Raw genomic sequence first — 18,306 nt, 5'->3', positions numbered from 1 at the left:
AAATATTCTTGCAGCCAACTTGTTCTTAGCAATACTCCCATTTCAGGTAATTTATCATTTGTTAAGTTTATCTGTTGCTAGTACGGATGGATTGCACAGCCTACAAGTACTCAGACTTAACAGGGAGCACATAACCAAAGAGCTAATAAAATGCAACTTTACAAGCCTGTGACTTCCATTTAGTGTGTATGAGGTTTTGAATTAAAATGGGATTAGATGTGGAATTAGGTTTTGTTTTGTTTTTTTAAGATGTGATTGATGTGATTAATTGTGAAGTTGAATTTATATTACTTAGATTTAGTAGTGACATGTTTTTACATAATGGAGAATTATGTGTAATCTGTAAATACATGTAGCTAATTGTTTATTTTTCAGCACCTTCCGGGAATAAAGAAATTATTTCTCATATAAGTCAGCATGGAGGCAAATGGCCATACTGGTTTAAAAAAATGGGTGAGTTAATAGTTGCAATATTTTCAGTTTATTTATAATTCTCCTTTTTTTCTTTATAAATTTATTTTTATTTTCCTTTAGAGAATCTTCAGAAACTTGGGAACTACACTTTGAAGCTGCAAGTAGTCTTAAATGAAAGTAATGCAGACACTTATGCAGGAAGGCCTCTGCCATCTAAAACATTTAAATTTACTATTGTAGGTAAGAATTCCAGCCATGTCAGTTTTCTTTTACTTTCTGTGTTTGTTTGGTTCATTATGTATCCAAGTTGCTCATGTTATAGTTGAGAGAGGTAATTACTTTAAGGTTCTACCTTCTGTCCAGAAATTAAAAAAAAAAAATTATAAGGGAGTATGCTACCTGTAAATAACACTTCACAGGATTTAAAACAATTTTCTGTCTTTTAGATTCTTTTAATTCATCTGAAGTAGAATCTTCAGTTATTTACTTGCTAAATTAAATTTAATTTGCAAAAAATGCATTAACTGTGTATTATACATCCTGTTTAATCCTATCATAAAGACCTGTTCTGTTTTTTATATATGTATGTATACGTATATACATATGTGTGTGTATGTGTATATACATATACAGTGCTTGCATACAGTAATCAAACCATCAGTAATCTACATACATGAAAAAGATAGATCTTATCTTGGCTTGGGCTCTCCTATTTGAAAGGAAAAGTTTTCTTCAGCTCTTTTGCCATTTAATGATTTTGTTTCCTTTTTCTGAGGTGGCAAAAAACAATTTGAATTTAAACTTAGGAAAGAGTGGGGAGGGAGAGAGTTAACAGTATCCCTGTGAGGGATTGATAAACAGGATTGATGAGCAAAGGGCCTGGGGTGGTATGACACAAAGGGATCATAAGGTCAACAAAATGGAGCTTGAGCAGGCTGACCTCCCTCATTTGTAAGCTCCTAAGGGGCACATCAGTGGAAAAAGCCCCAAATTGCTTTCTGGGAAATCAGCATCCTGAGGAGCCAAGAAAAAGGAGAAACTTTCTCTAAATGAATACGAAACCTTCTTTATCTCTGTTTATCAAAACAAAAAGCAAATCTTAAAAGCGTAAAACTACATTCTTTATTTTAAAAAATATTTATCAGTAGTATTGTGGGCTCCCTTAGCATGGCAGCCTACGGTTAATGGTGTCTTCAGTCATAAAAAAAAATTAAATGAAAAAATCTCACTGGAAACAAACATAAACTTTAATGAAGTAATAAGTTGGTACTTTTAATATAAAGGATATGAAAAGCAACTATTACTATCTAAATTTAGTTTTTTGACATGTCATTAAGTTGACTTGACGTTTTTCATGTCTTCAGTCTTGAAAAGTGAATATTTGAAGTTATTATTTTTGGCCATGTTTTCTGTTGTCTCAAAGGCAACTGTAAGTCCTCAAAATACTTATTTGAAAAATTAGTTTTATGTAACCCTATGTGTATTTAGCTTCTAAAAATGCAGACCAGAAGAATTAAAATGTGAATGGAAATCAGCTGCTCTTTGAAAATATTTTGTTTAACAGTAGGGTGTTTTTCAGTGTTTACATTTTTTCCTGGTAAGCTTAAAAGCTAAAAGTAGTCAAAAATACCTGTTAAAACTGAACTTCCTAAGTTAATCTGTACGTTTTTCTTTCTCAATCAGCACATGTTCTTTTGGTAATTAATCACACTGACAATGCAGTTCTTTTACTCTTTTTCTGTCCAAGCATTTTACAGTTTTATCGTATGGTTCTAAATTTTATTAAAATTCTGAATATTGAAAGATTGAAGCCTCTTTGTTATTGTTACCATTCAAGTAGCTTTGGCCTATACAAGGTGACATATTTTCCCTTCCCCTGTGATTTTTCAAATATCTGATGGAAACAAAATTCACTGATAAATTAATCTGTAGATCGTGAAAGTAGTTATTTATTTGACAGGATATTAATCAACAATCCAGCACTGCACTGCATTGCTTCTTTTTTCAAAGGCCACTTGGCCAAGAAAGTTTGATTCCACAAAAAATTACTGATTCACAGGCTCCCTTCTGTACTGCTCTGTGCAACTGATGTCAAAAACTTCAAAACGCAACTATTAAATATGCATGTTTGGTCTTAATTTGGAGTGCTTAATCGTAGGCAGTATAATGGGGCCGTATTTCACAGAAAAGATGCTCAGGATTCTTTTTCAAATAATACTTACTCAACTTTCTCTCTCAGATTTGGTGTAGCTGTGGGACATAAATGTTTTTTGCATAAATGAGTTTTAACAAAATTAACGGAAAATTATAATCCGTGATTTTATTTAGAACAAGAATTCTGAACAGCTTATTTACTTTGAGGCTGAAAACCACCTGTCTTAACTGCAGCTTTAATTAAGAAAAAGCCAATGAATGAACATACATAATTACTTCTTAAAATCTATTATTATTTTCTCTTAGAGGGCAAAGCAGAGAAATTTTCAGTGGGTCTTTTGGAGCTTCCTTTTCGAGTTGGAGTACCTTTTAATATTCCTTTGGAACTGAAGGATGAGTTTGGTCATGCAACGCAGCTGACAAATGACATTAAACCAATTCTTGAAGCTAGGTAATTCAACTATCACATCACCTTTTTTCGTGGTTTGGGCTTTGCTTGTTTGTTTGGGTTTGGATTTTTTTTAGGCATGGGGAATGTTTTATGTTTTTGTTGTACTTCTTGTAACTTTAATATAGTAATTCTTTGTGTTTTGTCTGAGTGATGTATGCTTTTAACATGAGTTGACTGTTGTTTTTGTTATTTCCATAGGAATATCTGAAAGTATCTTGTATATATCTTAGTGGAGAATCTTATTGAAGAATTGAAACTCTATTCATTTTTAAATTGGTTCTGCATTTTTCTGTGTTTTTTTTGTTATTTTTTTTTTTAGTGGATTGACTTTGCAATATGAAGAGTTAACTGCAGGAGCAAATTGCATCATTAAGGGTGTCACTGCTAAAGGCTGTGTAAATAGTTGCCAGGGCAAGGTATGCCAATGAATTCAAACTTGAAGTATTATTTTTAAGAAAAAGTGGTGATAGCTCTTTCTTGGGATATTTTCTCATGATTTCTTATGCCTCTGCCCACAGCTTCACTCTGTTAGCTGATGGCACTGCCTGAGGGGTGGGCAATCACATTGTATTTGTGGTAGAGTGTACTCAGAATACTAACTCAGCTGTCTTAGTTCAAATTTATGCTGAAACTGATTTAAACTAATGTTGTGAGACATCAGCCTCAGCTTCTTTTTGCTTCTCTTTCTTGGCAGGCCAAAAAAATTGCCCAATTACTTTCATTCAAGCCACGGGCTGTTAATGTTACGTATACTTTACTAGACATATGAAAGACATGGGCCAGGTTTATGAAACTAAAACTGTTCAGCAACAGTATTTCTGAACTTGCAAGAATGATGCTACATGAATTGCAACGACATGTTCTCAAATTTATAAAATACGAAAATCTTGTATTTGCAGTTCAACTAGTTTTAAATGACTGCTTTCAAGATTCTTGATTAGACTGCTTCATTTTCTGGCTGTCTTATGAATATCAGTTTTAGGGATGGAATCACAGAATCACAGATTTGTAGGGGCTGGAAGGGACCTCTAGAGATCATCGAGTCCAACCCCCCTGCCAAAGCAGTCTCTCTAGACCAGTTTGCACAGGTAGGCGTCCAAGTGAGTCTTGAATGTCTCCAGAGAAGGAGACTCCACAACCTCTCTGGGCAGCCTGTTCCTGTGCTCTACGACCCTCACTGTGAAGAAGTTCACACATTTGTGCGGAACTTCCTATGCTTCAGTTTGTGGCCGTTTCCCCTTGTCCTATTGCCGCACACCACTTAAAATAGTTCAGCCTCGTCCCTTTGCCTCCCACACCTTAGATATTTATAGACATTGATCAGATCCCCTCTCAGTCTTCTTTTCTCAAGGCTGAACAGACCCAGGTTGCTCAGCTTTTCCTCATAAGAGAGGTGCTCCAGGCCCTTTATGGAATTCTGCAGCGGCAGTTGTATTTCTAATGGTCTTATTCAAAGATGAGATGGATACCAAATCTGGTGCCATTCTACTGGCAGTCAGCTAAGGAATAGTGAACACAGAACTTGCAGACCTTTTCTTTAAACCTACTTTTTTTTTAAACAGTTTTGTCTCCAGTAAAACAAGCCTCTGAGCAGAAAACCACAGTTTATGATAGCTACTGTCAGTGGTTTCAGAACCTTGTAGTTTACCTTGCAAATCCTGGATTTAAGGTCTTTGGGAGTAATAACATGACAAAACAGATTTTAGTGCAGTGGAAAAATCTTTACTTACGTAGCAGAGCAAAAAAGTTCGTTTAGACCTCTGACATACACCCATATATGGATTAACATGACTTTATGAAGTAATTTATAATCTGATTTTGTTTATGGCTAATATTAAAAATATTCTTTTTGTTAGAACTTTAATCTGAAGGTTACTCTTCCTGGATTGAAAGAAGACACACAAATTTTTAAAATAAGATTGCAACCTGGTAAGAATCCTTTACATATTTGGTGAATTTCTGTTGAACTTTGTTCTGATGTTATTAATAAAATGTTTCTTCTCATTAAATATTTAAATCCTTGTGAGGTATTCAGTGAGAATATTCTGACTCATTCAAGAGATGGCTGAAACTAAATAAAGCCAATGGCATGTTAATCTTGTCAGGAATAACTCACAGCCCAGTCCTGTCCATTGTTCTGGTAGCTGGAATTTACCTGTTTAACTTTTTTTTATGTTTTTATAACCTAGCCCCACTGAATGAATAAAATAATCTTTTTATCTTCTCGATCTTTTTCATCATTAAGCCCATGAGCTTGTGGTAACCTGCAGTGACCTGCTCTCATTGTATAAGACGCATTGTGAATTAGTAAATTCTCATGCAGTTTCTTACCCCAGCAAAGCAAGGGGATGCTTTTGCAGTTGGGATTTAGTTTGAGATCTTTAGTGTTACACATTGACTTTATTGTAATGCAAGAGAGGAGGTCCACCACTTTTACCAGATTTATTGTTTTGTGGATGTCTTTGACACTGAGAATTTCCTAACATGATCACAGTTATCCATTTCAACCTGTTACTGTGGCTATTGATTTTTTTTTGTTGTTATTTTTTTGTTTTTAATTCAGGAGACACAGTAGTTTGAAGGTTCAATTTGGGCTCTCTAATCAGCAATCTTCAGGCTTTCCCATCTCATTTTGTAGAGAATACGTGTATTTCAAGCTTTGTTAGACCAGCAAGGCACAATTTATTCTATTATTCTTTATCATTTGGTCAGTTAAGGCTTCATGTAGAAACAGTCACTTGGAGCAAACTGACTTGGGACAGATTATATTGCTGTGTACTGCTTAATTATTTATCTCATGCTGAAGGGGCCTTCATTCCTTATTAGAAACTTCTGCTTTTGTCAGTCTGGACATACTTAAGTAACTATTTTTCTCACTGAATTTAGCCTTGACTTTTAAAAATCTGTTTTGTGAGGAAGGAATGAGTAGAAGCTATTTCAGTCTTTCCTGCTCTTCCATCAGTGAGTTTGAAATGAAAGTTTTAATTAGAGATGCATACAGCGTGTTTCTGAAAAAGGACGTTTTCTAGTTCTTTCCAGATATCTTATAATAGAAATCTATGACCTCCTTCTCTTATTTTGAAATTGATAAGACTAATTATCTGTTCATGGGATAGATTTCTTTTAATAGCTTCACTATTGAAATAATGCCATAAAAATCTGCTGTGCTTTTCTTTGCATGCAAGTTGTAGCTCTCATGGCTTTGGTAGAAGAAACTACTGCGTGTTATGATTCTTCAGGTAGCTCAGCATGAATATCTTTGTTTTTTACATGTCAGGAGAACGCTTCACGTTTTTTTTATGAATGTGGTTTAGTGTACTGTGTAGACAGTACTGCATCATCTGTTTACACCTTGTATATGTTGAAGCTCATGTTTTTCCAAAAGAGTGGCAGATGATATGTATTAAACAGAGACTGTCAAGAAACTTCTTGGCTTAAACCAATATACCTGAGTTAGGCTAACGTGTTTGTTACCATAGATATCTTGATACCTTGGCTTTAATATGCTTTTCAAGGTAGTAAAAACCGAGTCTAGCGGGTTATCTAAAATATAACCAGTGTTCTACGATTGTTCTTTTTACAGGCCCTCCACATCAGCTGAAAGTAAAACCAGATTCTGAAATTCTTAAGATTGAAAATGGTACAGCTTTCCCCTTTCAGGTCGAAGTATTGGATGAATCAGGCAATATAACAGCGCAGCCAAAACTGATAGTTCATTGCAAGGTAAATTGCATTTTATAATATTTCATAAGGATTTGATACTTTTAAAAGGACTAGAGGAGCCTATTTTGGCATATGGACAGAATTAATGTCTTAAATTCTGCTTTTGAAATTTCTGTAGCTTTGTGGCCCCATCTGTTATTTCCTTGAGTCATCCATTACAATTCATTCAGTGTGTTTCAGAATTATAGGAACTTGGACTTAAAAATGGAAGAGAAAAATGATGTGATTATATATAACTATGATTTTAAGATGTTTTAGATCATGTTTTCCATATACAGTGCTCAAATACATTTCAGAAAAAAAACTTCAGACAACGTACTTGTAGTTTGCTTAAATATGAAAAAGCAAGTCTGCTGCCTAAAGAATAATGATAACATAATAATTTTAAACATTTAAACTAGTGTGGAAATACACGTGTTACTGTGGCTTTTAGATTTCTAAGTACTTTGCCCTTTTGGGCAGAGGAGTTCTTATTGTTTGTTCGATTTTTAAAAAAGAAAGTAACTTTTCTAATTACAGTGAAATCAGTCTTCCAGCATGGACAGATACACAATAAAAATGGTTTTCCCACAGTAAAACAATCTGCTTTCTGACTGTACTTTATAAGCATGCATTCTACTCCTCTAGAGTGGGTCTGCAGTAGCCTGGTGACAGATTAAGCAGACTTTTAAGTATCACATTTAACACTCGGGTGGTTTGGTTTTTTTTCTTTTTAGAAAACTTATCAACTTTATCAACTTAATGGAATTTATTTCCTGAATGGATAAAGAGGCTTGCGTGTATGTGTTAAGTATAAAGGAGTGGTATAGATATTAAATTTTTTTCCATAACTTACTCCTTTCTCTCACACATCTCTTATCAGCTGGAAAAAAAAGCACTTTCTTTTTTTCCATTACTTTTTGTGATTTTATGAAATCTGAAAAAAAATTACCTGTAAATGATCATGTATAGCTCTGGAGTTGCACAAATAATCATTACTGGAATAATCCTTGTAGTTCTGCAAAAGAAACCTGAAGTTTAATTGTACGTTTTAAATAGTTTTTAGGTGCTTCAAACCTTCCTGTGTATTCTGTGGACTGCAGTAATGCAGGAACAAACATTTTAACTGGTCCAGTCATACACGTACAGAATATAAAGAAAGACCAGATGCTCAAAGCAAGGATTGAAATACCTGTAAGTATTGATTGGGATGTTTGGATGAGCAAAAGTCTGGAAACTTTACCATATTGTCTTGCTATTAAACCAAAGTTGTATAAACCAGCTTAGCCCCTAAAAATCACTATTTTAATTCCATAAGCCTGAGAATCACATCTGTCCTTTCTCATCTCTAAGAAGCCAGAAAAAGGCAAAAAAAATCCCATTTTTTCTTCGCCTCTCACAGTAGGTATTTCAGAACTAAGCATTATTTCTAGGAATTTACGTTCCCTTTTTACTTGCTGGATCCTTCTGTGAGATTACCTTTGTTGCATGAACATTTAGAGCCAGAACAGGCATGATAAAATGGTCCCCAAATCTTAGGGAAGAATGCTATGGTATTGAGAATATATTTTTTCTAAAGGTTAGAAATGGATATTTCAGTCTTAAAGTGTGTTGGTTTGGGTGGTTTGTTTTATGTTGCTGAACATCCCAGCTCACTGGTAATCAGTAGAGCCACACAGCTGAAGAAAATAAGACTTTCAGCATTTTACCGTGAAGAAGGTGTAAACAAATAATAACGTGGCAAGATAATGTACATGGCATGTTATTTCAGATTAGTCTTAAAAAAAAATATTTTGTAAATTGTTCCAAAAATACTGAGTTATAAAGAAAATATTTTCCGAGTAGCATGAGTTCCAGTTTCTGTTAAAGATTTGTAAGTATTCTGGCCTATCTTTTATTTGCTTTTGACAAGTTAAGCTAATTTTATATTTGGACAACTGTTCACGCTTTATAATCTAGAGTAGTGCCACAGACTTATTATGGAGCAATATTTATTTATGTATATTTGATATCTTCGTAACGTCTGTCTCTTTTTCCCTTCCTTCCCATGTTTAGAGTTGTAAAGATGTGCCACCAGTGGAAAAGATGATTAAACTTGTTCCCAGCAGTCATGTTGCAAGACTGCAGGTTTTGAGTATGAATGGACAAAAAGCTATTCAAATTAAACATCAGGATGAAATTAAGTGGGTTGCTGGCGATATTATGCACAACCTTATATTTCAGATGTATGATGAAGGAGAAAGGGAGGTACACATAACTCCAGCTGTGGCAGAAAAAATTAAGGCAAGTATTTTTAAAGAAACAGTATAGTATGGGGGAATTATACAATGCTTCTCTAGAATCCATGGACATCAGGCTATCATTCCAAATAATATTCCTCAAGATTATATTATTGGGAACTTTAATCTCTGCTTAATAAATTCAAGAAAAAATCATTTTGTTAATATTGTGGCATTAATGAGATGAAGGCATTTAACGAAGTTTAAAATGATGCTGCAGGATAGTATTATGGAAAAAAAGTAATTTCCAGCTCTTCTCCCAAACATCATAATGGAATTCTAACATTCAGATCTAAGGTTTTCCCTGCTTTAGGAACATTGAATAGGCATGTCTCTTCATGAAGATTTTGTTTCTCTTTCTGTGTATGTACATGGAGCCTAATATAAAGATAGAGCTCCACCTTGTATGTGACTTTTTGGTAAGGTTTTTCTGGATCAGATCTTCCGTAACTCAAGAAGGTGCAGTGAGAGAGGCTTATTTTATATATGAAGTGTATTTTGCATATTTGGGTAGAGAGCATTGCTTACTGTTGGAAAAAGCTCTGGCTTACCTTTTGAAAGCTATTACCTATATTTTTCTTCAGCATGTTTAGAATGACTTCAGATGTAATATTTTTGCTAGTCGTTAATAATTTAATTTCTGATTAATTTAAGCGACTTTAATTTTAGGTTAACTGGACACCCAGAATTAACAGAGAGCAGTTGATGCAGGGATTATTACCTGATGTAAAAGTGCCAACATCAGTGAAAGATGTACGCTACTGTCTAATAAGTTACCTTGATGACCACGTGTCTTTGGAAAGTGCATTTACAGTCAGGTTGGTATGTTTGAAATACATTTTGTGAGCTGTTGTGTCAGGAAAGGATTATAGATTTGTTCATTTGGATATGAAAATTTTCCTATGGAAGCTGAAGTAATGAAATCAGGTAACAGAAGAGTGTTAAAACAAAAATGTTTACGGATGAGAATATTAACTATGTGACAGGTTGCATTGCAATCTGTTTATGTCTAGTCCTATAATCACTTTTTAAAGTATATATATTTATACTGAAGGAGATTATTGATACCTTTGAAAACTTTCGTCAAGTGTTAGCTTATAGGACTTTTACTCTTATTTCAGTCATGTCACTGTTAACTAAAGGGAAATATCACTGTAGAGTGCATTGTTACCATTGCTATTTTGTATCTAAAGATTTATCTAGCCTAACAGTGGATACCTGTGTCTGGTATCTTGGTCAAATGTGACAAGTTGTAAGCTGAACTTTAAAATTGCCTGTTTATCACTTACTGAGTCTCAGCAACTAGCTTTTCTTACCATATCTTTATAAAGTTTGTTGAGATGGATCTGATCCTTTATGAATTTGGAGCTTAAAGCTTATAAAGTGCTGTCTGTGATGCTTCACTGTTAGAGACAGAAGATGTTTCTTTAAAGTAATATTTTTTTGTTTTCTTACATGACAAGTAGAAAAGTAGGCTAAATTGATACTTTTCTTGAAAGGAGGTAGAATGGTGGATTGTTTAATTTTCTTATACATTTTTGCTTGTCAAGGAAAAGTAGTGTCAGATCAGGGAGCTCTTTAGGGCTTATTCTGTTGTAGTTGTCGTAAGAATTCAGTGGCGGTCATTCTGGTATTATTTTTAAATGCCTCAACAATTATTTTTTTTTTAAATATTGTGTTGAGTAAGTTAATTCTCAAATAATTTAGTTATTGGATGACACTAGTTCTGAGGGAGCCAGCTCGTAACGTATGTTAACCTTCATCATATAAACCAACAGAAAGGCTAGGACTGTTTAAAAAGCACCCCAAAAAGTATTTTGTAGCGATTATTTTATAATATGCTCTGCCTTTATTTAAGGAAAAACTATGCCTAAAAATTTAAAATTACGTTAGTTGTAGTCAAATCCTTAAGAAATTCTGCAAGTGTTTGCATAGCAAGGCTGTGATACCTTTGCGTATATGTGCATCAGGATGAATGTTAATATTAGTTTTCATTTTACAGTAATATTAATATGTACACAATTGTATGTTACTTGGGGATGTGCTGTGTCTGGCTACGGATGTGATCTGTGGTAAAATACTGGTAGGCAAGTTATTTCAAATAAGATGCTGTCTTTTGTTAGGAGTGTCTGGTAAGTTATACCTGATAAACTTGAGGTAAAAGCTATTACATAAACTTCACGCACATCAGATATGATCCTCTAGTACGTGCAAGGGTAAATTTAAAAAAACAAAACAAAAAAAAAACCCCTCCAATCATAAATGGATAGTTACTGCTACGTTCTTTGTCCTGTGTTCTAGTGTGATTAGCTTAATGAAAATGATTATAAATGCATTTTCTTGTGCTAACTTAGGCCACTTCCTGATGAACCCAAACACATTAAATGCAAATTAGAAGGATCAAACACACTACAGTTGGGGGAAGATCTACAGGGTGAAGTTGGTGAGTGAGTGCACATTCTTCACTTTGCTGTAAAATACGTTTCTATTTTCTTGCCAAGTACAAGATCTTGAACCTGGGCCAGGGCAGTCCCCCACAGATACTGGATGGGCAGAGAATGGCTTGAGAGCAGTCCTGAGGAGAAGGATTTGGGGGTGTCAGTTGGTGAAAGATTCAACATGAGCCGGCAATGTGCACTTGCAGCCCAGAAGGCCAACTGTACCCTGGGCTGCATCAAGAGAAGTGTGACCAGCAGGTCGAGGGAGGTGATTCTGACCCTCTGCTCTGCTCTCATGAAACCCCACCTGGAGTAGTGTGCCCAGTTCTAGGGCCCCCAATGCATGAAGGATATTGAGCTGTTGGAGTGGGTCCAGAGGAGGGCCACAAAGATGATCAGAGGGCTGGAGCACCTTCTTCATAGGGACAAGCTGAGAGAACTGGGGCTCTTCAGCCTGGAGAAGAGAAGGCTCCACAGGGACCTTCTAGCAGTCTTCTAGTACCTGAAGGGGACCTACAGGAAAGCTGGGGAGAGACTTTGTATAAGGTCATGTAGCAGCAAGGATGAGGGGAAATGGCTTTAAACTGAAAGAGGGTAGGTTTAGACTAGATATTAGGAAGAAAATCTTTACTGTGAGGGCGGTGAGACACTGGAACGGGTTGCCCAGAGAGGCTGTGGATGCTCCCTCCCTGGAAGCGTTCAAGGCCAGGCTGGATGGGGCTTTGAGCAACCTGGTCTAGAGGGAGATGTCCCTGCCTATAGCAGGGGGGTTGGAACTAGATGGATCTTAAAGGTCCCTTCCAACCCAAACCATTCTATGATTCTAAAATCTTAAGGACTAAAATAGCAGACATATTATTTCAAAGGCATGGCCTTCAAAATGAAGTATTTTAAAGTTAACAGCTTAGCCTAAGTAAACAACCATGTTAAGGAATCAGTCTTATTGTTCCTTGGTTTCTGCACATGGCTGCTCCAGACTTTGTGAAAATAAGAAAAGTTTAAATGCTTCAATACTGGCTTTTTGTTTTGTTGTTTTTTACTTTTATTTATTCTGGTATTTGTACAGGTAGTGTGCAGTGCTTTAACTATTCTGAATGTGTCATTTACTTCTAATAAACATGAAACACTTTAGGTTCTAGAGATTAAGAATTCTTATGGTATTTCAGGGCATTAAAAGATCCCATTTGAGCAAATACAAGCACATAGAACAAACTCTCTTAACGGGCTAAAAATTAGTTTTCAATTTTAATAATTTTTTTAACTTTATAGCAAGAAGCGATCTTACTTAAAAAGGAAGTGGGAAGCACAAACATTTGTGTCCTATGATTAGGAAGAGAGTGAAGAGAGGAGGCATTATCAGCATGTATACATAATATATTGTCAGCATTACCTAGTGACAGGATAAGAAGCAGTATGCACGAGCTGTGCAGGTGATGGAGCACTGGCAAAGGCTGCCCAGAGGCTGTGGGGTCTCCTCCTTGGAAATCTTCAGAAGCTGCCTGGCCATGGGCTTGGGCACTCTGCTCTGGGTGGCCCTGCTAGAGTAGGTAGTGGGCTAGAGGGCCTTGTCCACCTCAGCCATTCTGTGAGACTGTGATACTCATGTAAGTTTTCTATGTATTGTGTGTGTATATTATGTACATTTATATTCTGTATGTTGCATAATGTTTCACTAAAGTAGGTGCCAAAGTATGCATCTTAGTTGTTTTAATAAATTATGTTCTTTTTAACAGATGTAATGATCACAGATCAGTATGGAAATCAAGTTCAAACAGTGACATCTGCATGTATAGGTTACTTAGGAGTTGCGGGGCCTGGACTTGATAAGTCAAATTTGCAAATAACTTGGCAGGTAAATAAGATACTACGTAGTTTATTTCTCTATGGCCTATATGTGGTAATTTCTCTTAATTCTTTCTGTCAGAATTACACCAAAAATGTGTAAAGATAGTGAAATTAAATGCTAGGTGGTAAGGATTATAAAGATAATATTAAATTCTTATGATCCCATTCTAAGGAATATAGTGGCATTTGTTAAAAACCTTATCACTGTTGCAGCTGTGCAACATGACAGTCAGGTCACTTTAAGCTAGAGTTAGGTTTGCTTTTGTTTCCTGTCCATTGTTCTATACTTTTTCTTCTTTGTAGTCTTTTCTTTTGTTGCTTTTTTGTTGATGGTTGTGTGGGTTTTGTTGTTGAGTTTTTTAAATTTTTTTTAAATGGTGGCTTAATTGTTCTTAGAATCCTTTGAAGAATTAATGATATTTTCTGCCATAGTTGAATTTAAAATGTGCTCTGTTCCTTTTAAAATGCTAAATATAACTAAATTATACATAATTTTTGCATTGAAAAGCAGGCCACTGAGAAGTGCTTAAGTTTTAAAATGATCATTTCTTACACAAGAAGTCCATTTAAATTAGAGTAGATCTTGTATTTAATTTTTAGTTAGAAGCAGTAAATAGTGTCTAGAATGGGTAAATATTAGAATACAGTAGTAAAAAGAATGAAAAAATATACTTCCTTTTTTCTGTTGATAAAATTTTATTTTTATTTCTCAATAGGAAAGTACATTTACAATGAGAGTCAAAGGTATTCGATTTAAACCTTGTGCACTTGGAAGCAAGCAGCTGTGCTTTGCTTGGCGTGAATTTTCTGATTTTCTCAGAGTAAATTTAACTGCAGGATCACCTGCTAAATTGCAAATTGTGGATTGGCCAGAGTTAGAAAAGGTAAGTCAAACAGTTTTTTGTCGGGAAGTGGGGTGGGCAGGGAGAAGAGGTGACTGGTCAGCAAGTCTTTTATTTACAGAACTTTTGGAGCACAGGATGCAAAGATGAAAACACTGACTTCTTAATGTAATTATTAATAATATGATTTAATGTGATAATTTAATACGATCTTAACATGATTTCTTAATAAACTGTCGGAATATGACAGCTCTAGAGATATTTTTTGTATTTTGTTCAGGACCATATAATACGAGCAAAATTAATTATTTGGCAAGCCAATTGTATAAGCATGTTTCAAATGGGACAGTAAATGTGAAGGATTTTTCATACAGTAGCTAACTAAACACATTAACTTTTAAAAGCACATTTACTTTAGGGTGAACTAACTCATGTATCTGTTCATAACACTATATTCCTTAATTATGTCTTAAATTCTTTCTCCTGTCCCATTCACCTTTCTACACAACGTTCTTTTCTTTGGTGCAGCAGTTTTTCTACAGGATGGATCTACTGTTTGCCGAAGGTGCTGTCTTTAATGATAGAAATGGTTGACAGCTCATCTCTCCTTTGTTTGTCACTATTAGACGTAGGAAGACAACCTCAAATTTACTTAGGATTTTTTTTTATGTGCTTACAGTCAAAGTGGAGTACAGTACTTGAACAGAGGGTGTCAACGGTTTACGGGCAGGTTTGGCCCGGTTCCGTGACTAATGGGGCAGGTGACCCAAGGACCCATGCCCCGGGAAAGGGAAAAGGGAAAAAGGGTAGGGAGATGGCCCTAAAAACAAAACAGCGGCAACGATCTGAGGAGAAACAAACTAATTTACTAAATAAGATATTGGAATGCAAAATAACACAATATAATACAATATAATTACAGTTTAAGCTAATAAATCCAATAAATTGAGCGAGAGTGTCCAAAATTAAGGTAGGCCTTACTCTAATGCCGATGGTGAGACAGCTGGGGAGTGAGATGCTGCCAGGACGAGAAGAGAGAATGTCTTGTGTTATGCGAACAGTTTTATCTTTCCCTCTGAACAGAAAATGGTAACAGAGCAGCAAAGTCCTCTGGGAAATGTAGGTCGTCTTAGGACCACGTACCCGCAACTATCCACGATCCACAGAGCTGGAGCATTAACTCTTTAACTCCCAGTACACTACATGATGTTATGATGTGGAATACTGATAACCAAAAATCATAAAACCATGACAGATGGAGATTTTTTTGAACTACCCTTCATTTGTTTGTCTGCTTTGGCTATTCATTCAAGTGATAATGCTAAGTTGCAGCAAGAAGTAAAATAGATGAGCAGAGGCAGGCACAAGGATTGAGGTGTTGGGAAAATGGGGAAGGAAACTACTGAAGAAAATGGAAAACCAAAGGGAACGTCATGACTATTTTTACTCTTTAAAAAGCTGTTATGGTCTATCAACAGACAAAAAGTTTTGGGCCATTCACTCCTTCTGCAAGTAGGAAAGTGTTCATAAGCGTCTTCAGAAGCATGTCTTTCCTTTGAGGTGTGTCAACATGAGTGAGACATTAAATTCAATCAAGTCATTCATTTTACAATGACAAGAATGCAAATGGGAGAACTCTGGAAATGTCTTCAAGAAGTTCCACAGTTCTAACATGACCTATCTGTTATAGGAGGCAAGGAGTATGGAAAAGGCGCGCGCTGTTGTTTAGGGTATTCTTGATATGCTATGAATGTCTAATATATCTGAAACAGAATAGAATAGTGCCTTTGTGTATCTTCCAGCCTGTTGCAGTGATTAATGGTAGAGAATTGCTGAAGCCTCTTATTGTTCAACTGTGTGATCAGTGGGGAAATCCATCTCCTGAACCTAATGTCAAAATCAGCCTTACAAAGAGGAGCAGCCTAAAGGTAAGCGTAAGTCTTACGTTGTGAAATTTTGTTCACATAACACAGATTGGTATTGTCTATGATTTCTTCTTCACCTTGTTAAGACATTTTTGAAAAAAAGAAAGAAGAACATATTGTAAGAATGCAAAAGAATAATTAATCTCACATGATAGTAATTTCAGTGAACAGCTCCCAGGACAGATTCCTCAGCTTCCTTTTATCATAACAGTCAGAAACATAACAAAATTCCTATAGTCTGGTATCCAAATGTAATTAGTGTACTTCCTTCATATTCTGCTCAGCCTTTGTGCAAATTCTGCGTGCATCCCACACTTTATCTGAGGTGACTTACTGAATAACAATAATGATATCTTCCATAGTCGGAACCAAATCATTTTTATTTCATGGTTCTTTTGATTGTGGTTCCTGAATGTATGGCTGGTGGTCTATACATGAACTAATCATCTGGTCTGCTTCTCACTGAGAAGAGCATTGGCAGTATAAACTAATTTAAAACAATGAGAGTACAGTATCTAACCCAGAGTTAAGCAGTTATTCTCATTTCTGTGTCAGATGGCCTGAACGTTGGTCTATACCAAGAAAGGAGTTTGATAGAATTCTTAATTCATTAACCTTTTTCCCAGTTCAGCTATACTAAAATTACTCATCTTTATTGTTTTTCTTTTTACTAATTATGTTGTTTATTATTATTCAGGACTTTTCTTTACATCTTGAAGGTTTTTATTCTGTCTCTTACCGTAGAAGTTTGGCTTATAGTTTAGAATTTTTTTTAGCTTGCCTCCCCTAGTGCCTTTATGAAGGCAGCTGCAGCTCTGTAAAGCTTCTGGTTACATTGTTCTTGAGAGGACATACAAACTTGACAATAATACTCTGTGGTTATAGTGCCTAATCAAAGACACTTTGTAGTGGTATGCTGCATTTTCAAACATTATGCCTTCTTCCAAAGAAGACTGATGACATGCCTTATAAAGTCTGCATGCCATTCATCCGCATTCCTTGAGAACAACAACAGTGGAATGATTTCTGAGTGATACTGTCATACATCAGTGGAGCAACTAGCTGCATATTTGCTAAACAGACATCAGATCATAGAATCATAGAGTGATAGAATGGCCTGAGTTGAAAAGGACCTCAAAGATCGTCTAGTTTCAACCCCCCTGCCCGTGGGCAGGGTTGCCAACCACTAGACCAGGCTGCCCAGAGCCACATCCAGCCTGGCCTTGAATGCCTCCAGGCATGGGGCATCCACAAGGCATCCCCAGGCATTGGGCAACCTGTTCCAGTGCATCACCACACTCTGAGTGAAAAAATTCCTCCTAATATGCAACCTAAACCTCCCCTGTCTCAGTTTAAAACCATTCCCCCTTGTCCTATCACTATCAACCCGTGTAATCAGTCATTCCCCCTCCTGTTCTTAAGCTCCCTTTAAGAACTCGAAGGCCACAATGAGGTTTCCCTGGAGCCTTCTCTTCTCCAAACTAAACAAGCCCAGTTCTCTCAACCTTTCTTCATAGAAGAGGTGCTCCAGCCCTCTGACCATCTTGGTGGCCCTCCTCTGGACCCACTTCAAGAACTGTGCATCTTTCTTGTGCTGAGGGCCCCAGGCCTGGATGCAGTACTCCAGATGGGGCCTCACAAGAGCCGAGTAGAGGAGGACAATCACTTCCCTCTCCTTGCTGGCCACTCCTCTTTTAATGCAGCCTAGAACATAGTTGGCCTTCCGGGCTGCCAGCGCACACTGCTGGCTCATGTCCAGCTTCTCATCCGCCAGGACCCCCAAGTCCCTCTCCGCAGGGCTGCTCTCAAGTACTTCTTCCCCCAGTCTGTGTAAATCAATAGATCAGTATTCTCAATTGTCTTGGAGCGGGTCTTTAGAGAGCCGCAGAATTGTAGGGATTGGAAGGGACCTCTGGGAATCATAAAATCCATTCCCCGTGCTAAAGCAGGTGCCCTACAGTAGAGCTGCAGGAGAACTGTCTTGCCTTGGCATTTCAAATAGGGTATATGCACAGTCTCCCAAAGGTTATGAGAAGCTTCTGGGAACTGAAATTCTCAGATAAGCTGTCCTTTTACACTTCATGACTTATACTCTGAGTCTCCTGAATCTGGTAATCTGTCGTTGCAGCATGCATTTTCTGTACTCCATTCTCTGTGCTTTGGGTCCAAAACTAAATGTGTGTGGCTCAGCAGTAAAATCTCCAAACTCCTATGTGCAACCCAATAGTGAAAATGCACAAAGCACTAGTTTCTGTG

General features: G+C 36.4%; 1 protein-coding gene across 1 annotated transcript in view; it reads left to right on the top strand.

The window, feature by feature from the left end:
• SMCHD1 (structural maintenance of chromosomes flexible hinge domain containing 1) overlaps positions 1-18,306 on the top strand; it is a 73,694-nt gene that overhangs the window by 30,532 nt on the left and 24,856 nt on the right. The window contains exons 18-30 of the mRNA XM_021386519.1: positions 376-453; positions 535-654; positions 2,875-3,019; positions 3,339-3,435; positions 4,876-4,948; positions 6,603-6,742; positions 7,781-7,915; positions 8,777-9,004; positions 9,670-9,818; positions 11,355-11,443; positions 13,172-13,290; positions 14,000-14,167; positions 15,928-16,053. Of these exons, the coding sequence (XP_021242194.1) occupies positions 376-453; positions 535-654; positions 2,875-3,019; positions 3,339-3,435; positions 4,876-4,948; positions 6,603-6,742; positions 7,781-7,915; positions 8,777-9,004; positions 9,670-9,818; positions 11,355-11,443; positions 13,172-13,290; positions 14,000-14,167; positions 15,928-16,053 (1,667 nt within the window). The remainder of the gene's footprint in view (positions 1-375; positions 454-534; positions 655-2,874; positions 3,020-3,338; positions 3,436-4,875; positions 4,949-6,602; positions 6,743-7,780; positions 7,916-8,776; positions 9,005-9,669; positions 9,819-11,354; positions 11,444-13,171; positions 13,291-13,999; positions 14,168-15,927; positions 16,054-18,306) is intronic.

The sequence above is a fragment of the Numida meleagris genome, chromosome 2 (assembly GCF_002078875.1).
Source record: "Numida meleagris isolate 19003 breed g44 Domestic line chromosome 2, NumMel1.0, whole genome shotgun sequence".
Taxonomy (NCBI): Eukaryota; Metazoa; Chordata; class Aves; order Galliformes; family Numididae; genus Numida; species Numida meleagris.
This window is presented reverse-complemented; position numbering and strand designations above follow the sequence as displayed.